The 12981-nt window shown below is 40.6% G+C and overlaps 1 protein-coding gene across 1 annotated transcript; it reads left to right on the top strand.

Annotated features, from left to right (window-relative positions):
• The first annotated feature begins 8147 nt into the window (after positions 1 to 8147).
• On the top strand, positions 8148 to 8861 carry LOC138944286 (piggyBac transposable element-derived protein 4-like). Its single transcript, XM_070315198.1, has one exon. It carries the CDS (start codon positions 8148 to 8150, stop codon positions 8859 to 8861), a length of 714 nt encoding a protein of 237 aa, XP_070171299.1.
• The last annotated feature ends 4120 nt before the right edge of the window (positions 8862 to 12981 follow it).

The raw sequence follows: 12981 nt of genomic DNA, 5'->3' as shown, positions 1-12981 counted from the left end.
AAGCAGTGGTATCAACGCAGAGTACTGTATTCCTGATACGATTCTAAGACGATTTTTCCTTTACCAAAATTTGAATTAAAGCGTAATTTTTGAGTTATAAGCAAAAATAGTTAGCAAATCATGTGTCGAGTACAGAAGGCAGGCAGGAGCGGCGCAACGCGCCGCAGCTGACCGTCCGATGCGTGATTACCACCGCATGAGTCGCTAACTATTTTACCTTATAACATAAAATTATGCTTTAAATAAAATTTTGGTAAAGAAAAAAATGTCTTAAAATTACGTCAGGAATACGTATTTAAAATAACGTCACTTTAGCGAAAGTTGTTCCGAATCGCCGCTCGTCGGATGCTGCGATCAGCTGATTGCTACACGCGATGTGTGTATGGTGGAGTGTGTGCGTAAAAGGAAGAAAGAGACAGATAGAGAGAGAGAGAGAGAGAGAGAGAGAGGATGAGGAACGGAAGGAGGGAATGAGGGAGAGACGATTATACAGACGCACGCACGTACGCATACACTTTTTTTCTCGCCCTCTTTCTCTCTTTTACACAACACTTATATACTCTCTCATTCGGTCACTCATTCACAAACTCACTCACTCACAGCGTAGCGAATCTTCATACTACGTATTATCGTTAACTGCTGCACGATTATTATTTAGCGACGGACCGCGGAGACTGCGCGATCACATTGTTACGTTGCCTAGCGATGCGAAAAACGCGACATGTACCGTGCAAGTTGCGACGTGCGTGTGGCGCGTGGCGCGTGATTGAAGCGAGATAAGACGATTTCAAAATAATAATTATTTAGAAATAGTTATAATTTTTATAAATAAGTAATTTTTTTAAGTAAGTCATTATAGATTTCATGTTTTCTACCGCATTCGTAATGCGAAGGTTTTAGAAGATCGTTCGTTTTATCTCGCGTCAATCACGCGCCACGCGTCAGACTCACGTCGCCACTTGCACGGTACATGACGCGTTTTTCGCATCGCTAGGCAACGTAACAATGTGATCGCGCAGTCTCCGCGGTCCGTCGCTAAATAATAATCGTGCAGCAGTTAACGATAATACGTAGTATGAAGATTCGCTACGCTGTGAGTGAGTGAGTGTATAAGTGATGTGTAAAAGAGAGAAAGGGACCGAGAAAAAAAGTGTATGTGTACGTGCGTGCGTATGTATAAACGTCTCTCCATCATTCCTTCCTTCCTTTCCACTTCCTCTCACTCTCTCTCTCTCTCTCTCTCTCTCTCTCTCTCTCTCTCTCTCTGTGTCTCCCTTCCTTTTACACATATATTCCACCATACACACATCGCGTGTAGCAATCAGCTGATCGCAGCATCCGACGAGCGGCGATCCGGAACAACTTTCGCTAAAGTGACGTTATTTTAAATACATATTCCTGGCGTAATTCTAAGACATTTTCTTCTTTACCAAAATTTTATTTAAAGCATAATTTTGTTATAAAATAAAATAGTTAGCGACTCATGCGTGGTAGTCACACGTCGGACGGTCAGCTGCGGCGCGTTGCGTCGCTCCTGGCTGCCTTCTGTACTCGACGCGTGATTTGCTAACTATTTTTGCTTATAACTCAAAAATTACGCTTCAATTCAAATTTTGGTAAAGGAAAAATCGTCTTAGAATCGTATCAGGAATACGTCATTTTAAGGATGGAAGGTTGTTCTGAAACACCCTGTATATGCACATCATCAAAATCAAAAGAGACAATATGAGCAATATTATATTATTGTGTTCAAAATATGTATGCGACACAGACATCTGTGTTCTAAAATTGCTTGTACGAGATAGAGCAATAGAAATACAACATTTTTTCTATCTCCACATATTTAACACAACGCGAAAAACTTGGATTTTATTGCTCTGTCTAAAATATGCATATGTTCCTGACTCTAATTATTCTACGTAACACTGTCGATAACGTAACTATAAAGCGTTGGTAATATACCGACAGTTTTAGTTACGTTTAGATGAGGGCGCTAACCCGTCGGAGTTCGCCCGTCGCTCCGGCATCCTCTTAAGTGCGCGTATCGAGTGAATTTCATAAAACCCGATAACATCGGTTCGCTACTGGCTTTCTCATCTCGCGTGTTACAGCCGAATAAATGGTACACGTCCGATAATCCGATAAATATTATGCCTATTAATCTCATTTGAATAGAGTGCAACATTACGACAGGAGCGTATCACAACGACAAATCCGCGCATACTATACACGATTTGGCGCCTAACGTTCCACCCGGATATAAAGTGTCAGAGATTCCGGTGCAGATCACTTATTTCCCGATCATCGCGTGGATTATTACCGATATATACGTGCGTGTTGTGGATAAAAACGGTAAATTGATCGATTTTCGCGGCGAGAAGATCACGATTCGTCTGCACATGCAGCGAAAACGATAGAGAGGCGCGCGATGTAGTGAACGGATCGAACGCGAGAAATGCGCTCATCGTCGCGTCGTCCCTAGACGCGAAAGAGAAAAGGAAGAAGGAAAGAAGATTGACCGTCGCTAACGCGGCTTTTCTGCGCTTTTTGGATTTTGTCGTACCAAGGACAGCTTCTCCGTAAAACAATATGTGTGACATTTTAAGCATCGGCGGGGAGCCGATCTTCGATCGCATCGTTAAGATCGAGACTCACACGTACAATCCTTACGCCAATGCTACGTTTGGGAATAGCGACGATACGAATTCCTATACAACAGCAGGATCTGCACACGTTACCGTGCGACAGTTTTCTCTATATCGAAGGTAGACTCGAATCGAAGGAATCGTCGAGCACGCAAGGGCAAGTCGCGCCGGTAAGGAGGCTGGTGAATAATTGCGCAGCGTTTATGTTCGAGAAGATTCGCTGTAGTTCGACGGTGTAGAAATCGATCGAAGCAGAAATGTGGGGATTATGAGCACTATCAAGAATTACGCGTCGCTAACGGTCGAGAGAGGCAAGATATTAAAGAACGCCGGATGGGACTTATCGGCAGTAACTCACTCGTCAATCAGCGATTTCAACTTTTGCATATCTCTCAATATGCTATTAGGTTTTTGTGAGGATTACAAGCGTGTTGTGATTAACGTGCGACATGAACTTATTTTAATACGAGCACGCAACAATAACAATTGTATCATATCGCGTGAAATGCAAGAGCTTAAAATCGTTTTGTTAAAAATACAGTAGCATGTAATAAATTAAAATTATTGCGCACGTTGGATAGCGGACGATAAGAGCGCCACTGTAGATGTTTGCGTAGAGTTCGATTGCGAGGAGAACGTCCTCTCTAATACTACAGCCTACTGTCTTATCATCCACGATCAAATTGTAGAGTATAATCCCCTCACCAATGTTGTGCGCAGAATCATATAAATGCGATAATATTCAAAAAAATATGGAAAGAGGATAATCTAGAAGCGAACACTTCGAGTACCGCTAACGATGATGATGGACGCACCGATCTTCGTCGATCTAGTTAACGAGAGATTTGTCGCGAAAGAAGTAACTGTATTAAGACATGGTGTGGAATGGACGCATCACATCTTTCGCCCACCGATGTCTTGGGATCTGTTAACGAAAGCTGAAGAATCACGAGCGTGTTGGTTGACATCTAATCATCATCAATTAAAGTAGAACGATGGACACGTGAATTACGGGTTAATGAAAAGACTCGTTCAAGACGCCGTGTGTCGAGATTCTAGTCCCGATTCGACGGTGCGGATCGATGTTAAAGGTAACGAGAGGAAAAAGTGGCTGATCGAACATTTAAAAAGCGTCGCCAACGATCGCGACATAACCGTCTCCGTCGAGAACATCGACGCCGATTACGAGGACATCGAACGTCTCGAGACTCTAAACACGTCGCGAGCCTTTCGTTGCGGATATCACGCGAAAAATTGCGCATTTGAGAACACTTGCAAACTACACGATTGGTGGTTCGAGCGACGCAATCATTTGCGCGATATGTGCGATTAAGTCTATATTATATAATTTATAAATTTAATTATATTTTACGCTTTATATAATGTGTCGAATTAATTATATAATCTATCAATTTGTAATAAACCGCTTTCGCGAGGCGATCGTGGATAACTCGGTCGGGATCCGGGGCTCGCGAAAGGGTATCGAGAGACGAACGAAAGCCACGTGAGGTAGAATATAATTTATTGCGTGTAAGTATGTGTGTATACAGAGTGAGTGTATGTCTATAAACGTTGTATGGGTGTGAGCGTGTGCGCTTGTGTGTGAGTGAGAGGATAAGCGAGCGAGTGCGTGTGCGAACGTGTAATATCTAAGTATGATGTATAATGTATCGAAAATATGTGGGTGCGAACGTATAATATCTAAGTAATATGTACAATGTATCGACAGTATATGTGTGAGGCGAATGACGATGTGTGTGCGACAAGATGCACTCGTGTATGTGTGAGTGTCGGAATCGGTTAGCGGTGTGGTCGTGTCGGTCGCGGTGCATCCAAAGTACATGCACGGATGCGCGGCGCGGAGCGCGATTTCGGCGATTCGATATAATATCGATTACGCGAGCGGATCTTGATTTCGGCAGAGGCCGCTAACTACCGGGCGATAATTTCGGTCGGACCGGTGGGCGGTCCTTAGACGCGCCTGTATTGATTCGGTTGCGTCGATCGATGTCGCGGCAGGATTAGATCCTCCCCCTTGAGCGGGACTTAGCGCGCCGTATTAATGGCGAGTCCGATCGCGGCAATGGCGGTCGCGGAATTACTGCCGGTTCGCGGATAGTATTGTTTCGTCCGGGATGGTCTTTCCGGGGAATGCCGGAGTGCAACGGCCGATGGGAACACCCCGATGGCAGGGAACTCCCTACCACTGGATGATCGCCGTTGCACTTAGGTGGACGGATTCGTGCGAGATGTCGAGAACTCCCGACGGAGGCTGAGTACGCCCAACCTCGTTTTCCTCTGTCGTAGAAATTGGAAGGATCGCTCTCAGAGATGCCGCAAACTCTCGGCGGAGGCTGGGTACTCCCAACCCCGTTTTCTCTCTCGTTGAGCGGTTTCTAGGATCGTAGCGGATTTCCAGGCGTCTTACAGACTCTGGCGGTTGCGGAAGATTTGGTCTCGAGATGTGAAATGTGCTCTTATTTATACCGCTTTTTCCGGTGGGTGCGCGTGCGTAATATGCCTGAATGTTTTATGGCATATTGTTTAATGTTGAACCGCCGCGCGCGACTCGGGCGGTTTCGGGAACGGTCGGTACGGTTACCCGAACGCGGCGACGGTTCCCGGTAAACAACGCGTCTTAAACGGCGGTTATAAATTTGAACGTCTTTCTATCTCTTAAAAATGGGCGCTCGGCGCCTCCGCATTATGCCCGACCGGTGTTTGTCGGGCGGCGGACTTCCGGCGGATCGACGGCCGGGTAACGGTGGAGGGATGCAGCGTTACAAATTTGTTATGTCCAGATTCAATGAAAGGAAGAGTCAGTGGGAGGGCATAACCTCTTACTTGTCTAGAGGACTTACCTCTAGACAAACGCTAGACGATGCGTTTCCTAGAGTCAAACGAACAGACTAGGGCCCCAGATAGGTCAACGACTGGAAGGGTCGCTCTTACTCTATCAAAAGATCGCTCGGTGGTCCTTTTCCTAGTAAAGGAACTGAATCTTTATTACCCGGGACGGGACCTTTCGGTCCCGATTTCGGATAACAGGAAGGAGGTCGGGTTAATAAATTACTTGAATTTAAATTTTATTGTTAGGTTACATTTATTTAAGAAAATGGAAATAAATGATTTAAAGAAAAATAAAATTTAATAAAGGAACATTTAATTCGATTTACGAATTCTTATTTTAACAATACATTTTCTTAAATTTTAATGTGTAGTTGAGTTCGTGTGCGTGAGTGTAGGTAAAGGAAAATTATGTTTTTGCGGGTGTTACAATAAATACGGAGGACATCAACCAGGATTAGATGGGGAAACTATAGTTTAAATTCCGATTGGAAATTTACAATATGTATATATGTGTGTGTGTGTGTGTGCGTGTGTGTGTGTGCGTGTGTGCGTGTATGTGTGTGTGTCTAGTTTTAATTACTGATATAAATTATTAGGAAAATGAAAATTGGAAGGTAGAGTGAAAAGGGGATAGGGGGCAAAAGAAATAGGGCAAGGTTGTGTATCGTGTACTTGTATATTGTGTATGTCTGGCGGAGCTAGCTTAAGTTTAGTGAAGTTTCCAACAAAATTCAGATCTACGAACGCTCGAGCCAATTCCTTCTTAAACCGCTTATTGCGACGATTACGTGAACATTTAGTGGCCGCTCGAGAAGACCGTTTTACTATTACTACTAAGGAAAAATTTGTAAATGAGTAATAATAACAATGATATCGTATGGTAGAAAAGAGATGTGAAATAATGCTTGTCGTTTCTGTTTTAAAGATTATATCCGGGTAATAAAAGTTGTTAATTAAATATTAGGTATATAAAAATAGATGTGCTTTATATTTTGTTATATATATATTTTTTTTATTTATTAGTATATCTATTATATCTCCCTTTTATTATATAGTTAGGCGAGATGAAATCCACAGAGAAGGAATGAAATAGCGAGTCTCTCTGCTCAATATATGTATGTCTTGGTGAAGAAAAGGAAGTCACGGGTCGCTCCGCGAAATGCAGGTGACCCTTGGTGACGAGTGAGAAAGTCACGGGTCGCTCCGCAGAATGCAGGTGACCCTTGGTGACGAATGAGGAAGTCACGGGTCGCTCCGCGAAATGCAGGTGACTCTTGGTGACAAGTGAGGAAGTCACGGGTCGCTCCGCGAAATGCAGGTGACCCTCGGTGACGAGTGAGGGAGTCACGGGTCGCACCGCGAAATGCAGGTGACCCTTGGTGACGTGAAGGAAATCACTGGTCGCTCCGCGAAATGCAAGTGACCCTGGGTAACAAGTGAGGAATGACGAGTCGCTCTACGAAATGCAGGTGACCCTCGGTGACGAGTGAGGATGTGAGAGAAGAGACTTGAAGTAATGTTTCCGTTAAGGGGTTAAATTTATCATCCAAGAATCATTCCAGGAAAAGAAAAAAAGAAAATAAAAATAAAAGAGATGTGAAAATTTAATGACTTACTATTTATTGAGAGCGTTGTTAAACTAAGTCACAAATGATTTGCGGGGCGAGAATGTTTTGATTCGTGCTGTCAGGTTGGATGGAGGTCGCTGTAGTTGCAGGTGGTTTCACAACAATTAACCCTTTGCACTCGAGAGGTGACTCTCGCTCACCACATGATTTAATGCCGCAACTCGAGAGGTGATTCTCGCTCACCACATGATTTAATGCCGCAACTCGAGAGGTGACTCTCGCTCACCACTTTGTTTGGTGCGGAAATTCGATGCGCGGTGATAACTATTTATGTTTTCTTATCTGGTGATATCTTGTTTATGTTTGTGATCTTGTTCTTTGAAGTTCGTTCCTAAGCACTGCGTATATAATCTTACAAAGATGACGTAATCTCCCTTTCAAACTACGTAAGATTTTCTTATCTGAGATTAGTGCGGTACCATGAAGCGGACTGCATTTTCGGCATCAGTTCGAACTTGACAGCCTTGGCAGAAGGAACAGAAAAATTGAAGTTTCTGATGCCCGTTACTATGGAACTTAGTAATGAAATAAGCTCGAGTGAAGATGAGTTTGATTTAGAGTTGCTAAACGAGGAAATTACAGCTATACACAGAGAGCTTGACGATAGAGAGAACACGAGCAGTGATGATGATAGTGATGAAGTAAGAGGTGTAAGAAGACGAAAGATCAGAATAATAGACAGTGAATGTGACAGCGATAGTGATACTGCAGAAGACCCACGATCCGACAGTTTTGAATGGATTAGTTGTACAGAATCCGAAGAAATACCCTCGAGAATACCGTTTATAGCCGGCGACACTCCTGCAGAACCGCACATACACGCGACAAGAAAGAACCGTTGAATTTTTTCAAACTGTTTTTTACTAATGAACTCGTAAATGAAATAGTTACTGAAACAAATAACTACGCTAGAACAAAGTTAGAGAACAAAACGCTATCACCGTACTCAATATGGCGAACTTGGCACAGTGTGACTATCGAAGAAATGTGAGCATTTATTGGAGTCATAATAAATATGGGGACAATGCCGCTGGCGAATTTACAAGAGTACTGGTCACGGAATGATGTCAGTTACATTCCTCTTTATTCAAACAAATTTACCAGAGACAGATTCAGCCAGATTTTTTGGATGCTTCATCTAAAAACAATCCCAACAAAAGATGCAGGTCCAAGAACACGTTTACAGCTAGTAAGCTGCTTTCTTGACTATATAAATTCTAAACTTTTGAAGTATTTTACACCGGGACAAGAAATTTGTGTGGATGAGTCCACTATCAAATTCAAAGGTCGGATTTCCTTTATTACTTACAACCCGAAAAAACCAACTAAATGGGGTATTAGAGTTTACACAATAGCAGACTCAAATACTGGATATATCTGTGGTATTCTTCCTTATTATGGAAGTCTTACCACGGAGAAATTGATAAGGCCCGACCTTCCGATATCAGCAAGAATACCGCTGCACCTTTATACGATGCTGCTGGAGAAAGTGCCTGGTACTCAAGGACACCATATATTCACCGATCGGTATTACACCAGCTTTATCTTGGCTGAAGAATTATTCAAATTTAAATGCCACTTGACAGGAAAAATCTTAACGAATAGGAAGCATTTGCCAAATCGAATAAAAAAAAAAAAAATTCCGCAAGAAATCGACAGTAGCTTACCGCAAAGGAAATACCTTAGTTTTATCATGGAAGGACAAGAGGGTTGTCACGTGCTTAACCAATTGGAATAATGCGGGAATGACTCCTGTGAAAAGAATTTTACGAGGTGGTATTGAAGTTACCGTCAAAAAGCCTAATGTTGTAATAAATTATATAAAACATATGGGCGGTGTCGATCGTGCAGATCAATTAGCCTCAACGTACTGTTTCTTAAGAAAATCCTTGAAATGGTGGGGTAAACTGTTTTTTTGGGGTCTGGAAATTTGCTCAATAGATTCATATATACTTTATAAAATCACTAAACAACAGAGAGGAGAACAGCCGCTTAATCACTTGCGGTATGTGAAAACCTTAGTTCGGCAATTGACTGGAGATTTTCGTCAGACACGTGCTCGAGCTTCGACTTCAACCTCCGATTCCGAAAACATCCGCCTAAATGGAAAGCTGCATAACATTCTAACAGGAGTTAGGAAGGATTGCAAAGTCTGTTCTCAAAGAAATAACCCCGGCAAAAGACATCAAACGACATACTATTGTGATACTTGTCCCGAAAAGCCGGGCATGCATCTCGGCAATTGTTACATGAAATATCATACAAAACAAAATTACAAAGACTAATGTTTAAGAAATTATCTTCGTAAAGATGTAAAGATACATTAAATATTAAAATATAAAAGTTTTATGTGTTAATTTATGTGTGTAATCATTTTAAGTTAGAGGTAAGAAATTCACCAAAAGCGCTACGAAACGCTTCGAGTTGCTGATTAGTCCGCGCGGAAACGGCCTCGAGTGTAAAGGGTTAAGAGTCTTAATACACTGATTAGTTTTCCTTTTCATTCACAACTTGACTTTCTAAGGCTATCATAATCGCGGATAGAATTGCGAGAATAGCCTTGAAAACTCAATAAGTCGGAGCGAGTTGTAGCCAGACTTGGTGTACGGGTTTTTTATATCGAGAGCTGAAGACGAACTGATTTTTCTGAGTCAGGATTTCGTGTATATCGAATCTTGGCGTCTCTTCGCGTACCCTCTCCATTAGGCAAACAATATTCTTTTTTAACCAATCAATTTTTAAATGGTGCCCCTCTCATGAGTTGAGGGTGTCTCCCTTCCAAAAGAAGGTTCAAGAGATTGCGCCCATTGGTGTAGACTTTTTGTTTTAAAAAATTAAGTCTCGCCCACTGGAGAGTCCGCTATAATCGGCCAAGTTGACAGTTTTATTATTCACTTGAGTTTTACCTCAAGCAGATAACTCGCAAGGGTGATCTAGCAGGCTAACACGTGGTGTCGAAAAGTGAGTCTCGATTGCGCACATTACCAATCGAACACGACAATATGTCTTAATCGGACACAGACACAATTGGACAGAAGCTCGGTCGGACACAGTCCTGATCAGACACAGGTTCGATCGTACACAGACCCAATCGGACACAATTCCGATCGGACACATATGGTTGCAATCGGACACAGGCCCGATGGGACACAGACCCAATCGGACACAGGCCCAATCGGAGACAGGCCCGATCGGACATAGGCTCGATCGGACACAGGCCCAGTCTCTTTCATGCGTGTAGAGTAATATACATGTACGCACTAACATTATTGCAGTATCTTTTTTCTCTCGATCATACACTTGATACGCTCTGTCTCTTTCTAATCGCTCGCTCGCTATGTACTACGTATCGCTTAGCTTCATGTTCCTCGCATATTCACTTACGTTCACTCGCGCTTCTCTCTCTCTCTCTCTCTCTTTCTTTCCTTCTGCTCGTTCATTATTGTATATTGTATTCTTTTATTCTCATTATTATATTCTTTTATTTGCTCAATTTTTATTCTTTCTATTCTCGTCTCCCTACATGAAAATAAATAAATTTATTTATTTATGTTTATTTGATACATCATAAATGAGATACACAAATTATTTTCTTTTTCTATTTAACTATAGTTAAATACAACACATGTACATACAAAAATACACATAATTAAATACTTTTTCTATTTATGACATACACAATATCTCATTTATGTTGTATAAAATAAAGACGAATAAATTAATGTATTATTATGTAGGAAGACGAGAATATAGAAAGAATAAAAGTCGAAGAAATAAAAGAATATAATAATGGGGATGAAAGAATACAATAAAGAACGAGGAGCAAGCGAGATGACAAACATCAAAGAGTTCCGAAGTCTCGTTCGCGAGGCTCTCTTTATCTATAATATCTCGGGTTACATATCGTTCGTAAAATTTCTGTTTTTCGTATTTTATCGATATCAAAATAATTCTAATAGATTAATGAGATTCTTACGATTAAAATAATACTAAACATGACATAAATCGGATAATTTTTAATCAATTATGTTATTAAAATTATGATTACTTATTTCATTTAAAATAATCGGATTTATATCGTATTTGGTTTCATTTTAATCGCAAAAATGTAATTAATCCATTACAATTATTTTCAGATATATAAAATGCGAAATACAAAAGTTTTATTTTCTATAATAAGATGACATATATACGTGAAAAATTACAGATAAAAGGAGTCACGCGAGCGAGGCTTCGGAACTCTTCCATGTTTGTCATCTCACTTACTCCTTCATTCTTTCTCGCTCTCGCTTTTGTCGACTCTTCAGCGTCGGGGATCTTTCCTTATCTACAAAATATAAACATCTTCTAAATAAAAAATGAAACTTGTATTTTCCATTTCATCTGTATAAAAATAATTATAATGGATTAATGAGATTCTTGCGATTAAAATGACACGAAACATGACATAAATCGGATTATTTTTAATCAATTATGTTATTAAAATTATGATTACTTATTTCATTTAAAATTATCCGATTTATGTCATATTTGGTGTTATTTTAATTGCAAGAATCTCATTAATCCATTATAATTATTTTTATACTAATAAAATACAATATGAAAGTTTCAGTTTTTATTTTATAAGATGTTTATATAAGGAAAGATCCCCGCGCGATGCTGGAGAGTCGACAAAAGCAATAGCGAGAAAGAATGAAGGAGCAAGCGAGACGACAAATATCGAAGAGTTCCGAAGTCTCGCTCGTGAGGCTCCCTTTATCTATAATCTTTCACGTTAGATTAATATATATAAATTATTATAAAATTTATATATATATACAGGGTGTCCGGCGTCAATCGCATCACCGGTCGTGTGCAGGTAGAGCAGATGAAATCGAGAAGAAAAGTCCTTTACCTTTTTTTTCTATAACACTTAATAAAAGAGTTATTATTGAGTAAAGTCTGGCCAATCAGCGCCGACCTTTAGCCGGGCGCACGTCAGTGAGCCGCGCGCTGTGAAGTGTGCAGCGGCGTACACTATCAAGCGCGCGGTTCACCGACATGCGCCCGGCTAAAGATCGGCGCTGATTGGCCAGACTTTACTCAATAATAACTCTTTTATTAAGTATTATATAAAAAATTGGTACAGGACTTTTCTTCTCGGTTTCACCTGCTCTACCTGCACATGACCGGTGTTGCGGTTGACACCGGACACCCTGTATATATATGTCATGTTACTATAGAAAATCAAATGTCTGTATTTCGCATTTTATATATCCGAAAATAATTTAAATGCATTAATTACATTATTGTGATTAAAATGACACGTCGTAAAATATTAATAATGTTTTTATGTATCGAATTAATTTTAATCAATATGAAAATAACTTTTTATTCGGTTACAGAATATTCGTTTATAAAGATGCGCATTTGTTTTTATTATTACGCGATATTTGTAGCATGCATGTATCTAAGTATGTATGTACGTATCGGGGAATAAGGCGACTGTACTATTCACACGCACACAGCCAGGCACATGCGATAATATCAGTGCGCGGCAGTACTCAGTCTCAGTCTCAGTCGCGCGTTTGTGTACATACGCGTAACGAGAGATAACCGCAAAAGTGTGCTCAACCGTTATAACGCGTTATAACGCGTCGAATTTAAAAAACGAGTGTTGTGTTTGTGTAGTTATAGTGTGTTCATATAATAGGGCGAAAATGTAATGAGAAACGCTTGCCTCGCTTTGTCCGCAGACTTTCTTTAAAAAGAATAAGGGTCAAAAGGTTAGTATATTTATATACCATAATTCTAGAAGGAATTGTTTTAATGTATACTATATACTAATATGTCGCTAGATATAATTGAATTTTTTTTCC

The sequence above is a fragment of the Polyergus mexicanus genome, unplaced genomic scaffold (genome assembly GCF_030449975.1).
Source record: "Polyergus mexicanus isolate NDT 795.1 unplaced genomic scaffold, iyPolMexi1.0 SCAF_142, whole genome shotgun sequence".
NCBI lineage: Eukaryota > Metazoa > Arthropoda > Insecta > Hymenoptera > Formicidae > Polyergus > Polyergus mexicanus.
Note: the sequence above shows the minus strand (reverse complement) of the source record. Positions and strands in the feature narration are given on the sequence as shown.

Bases quoted from the DNA above. Each gene is read 5' to 3' on its own strand.
- LOC138944286 (XM_070315198.1), top strand. From the start codon at position 8,148: ATGCCGCTGGCGAATTTACAAGAGTACTGGTCACGGAATGATGTCAGT.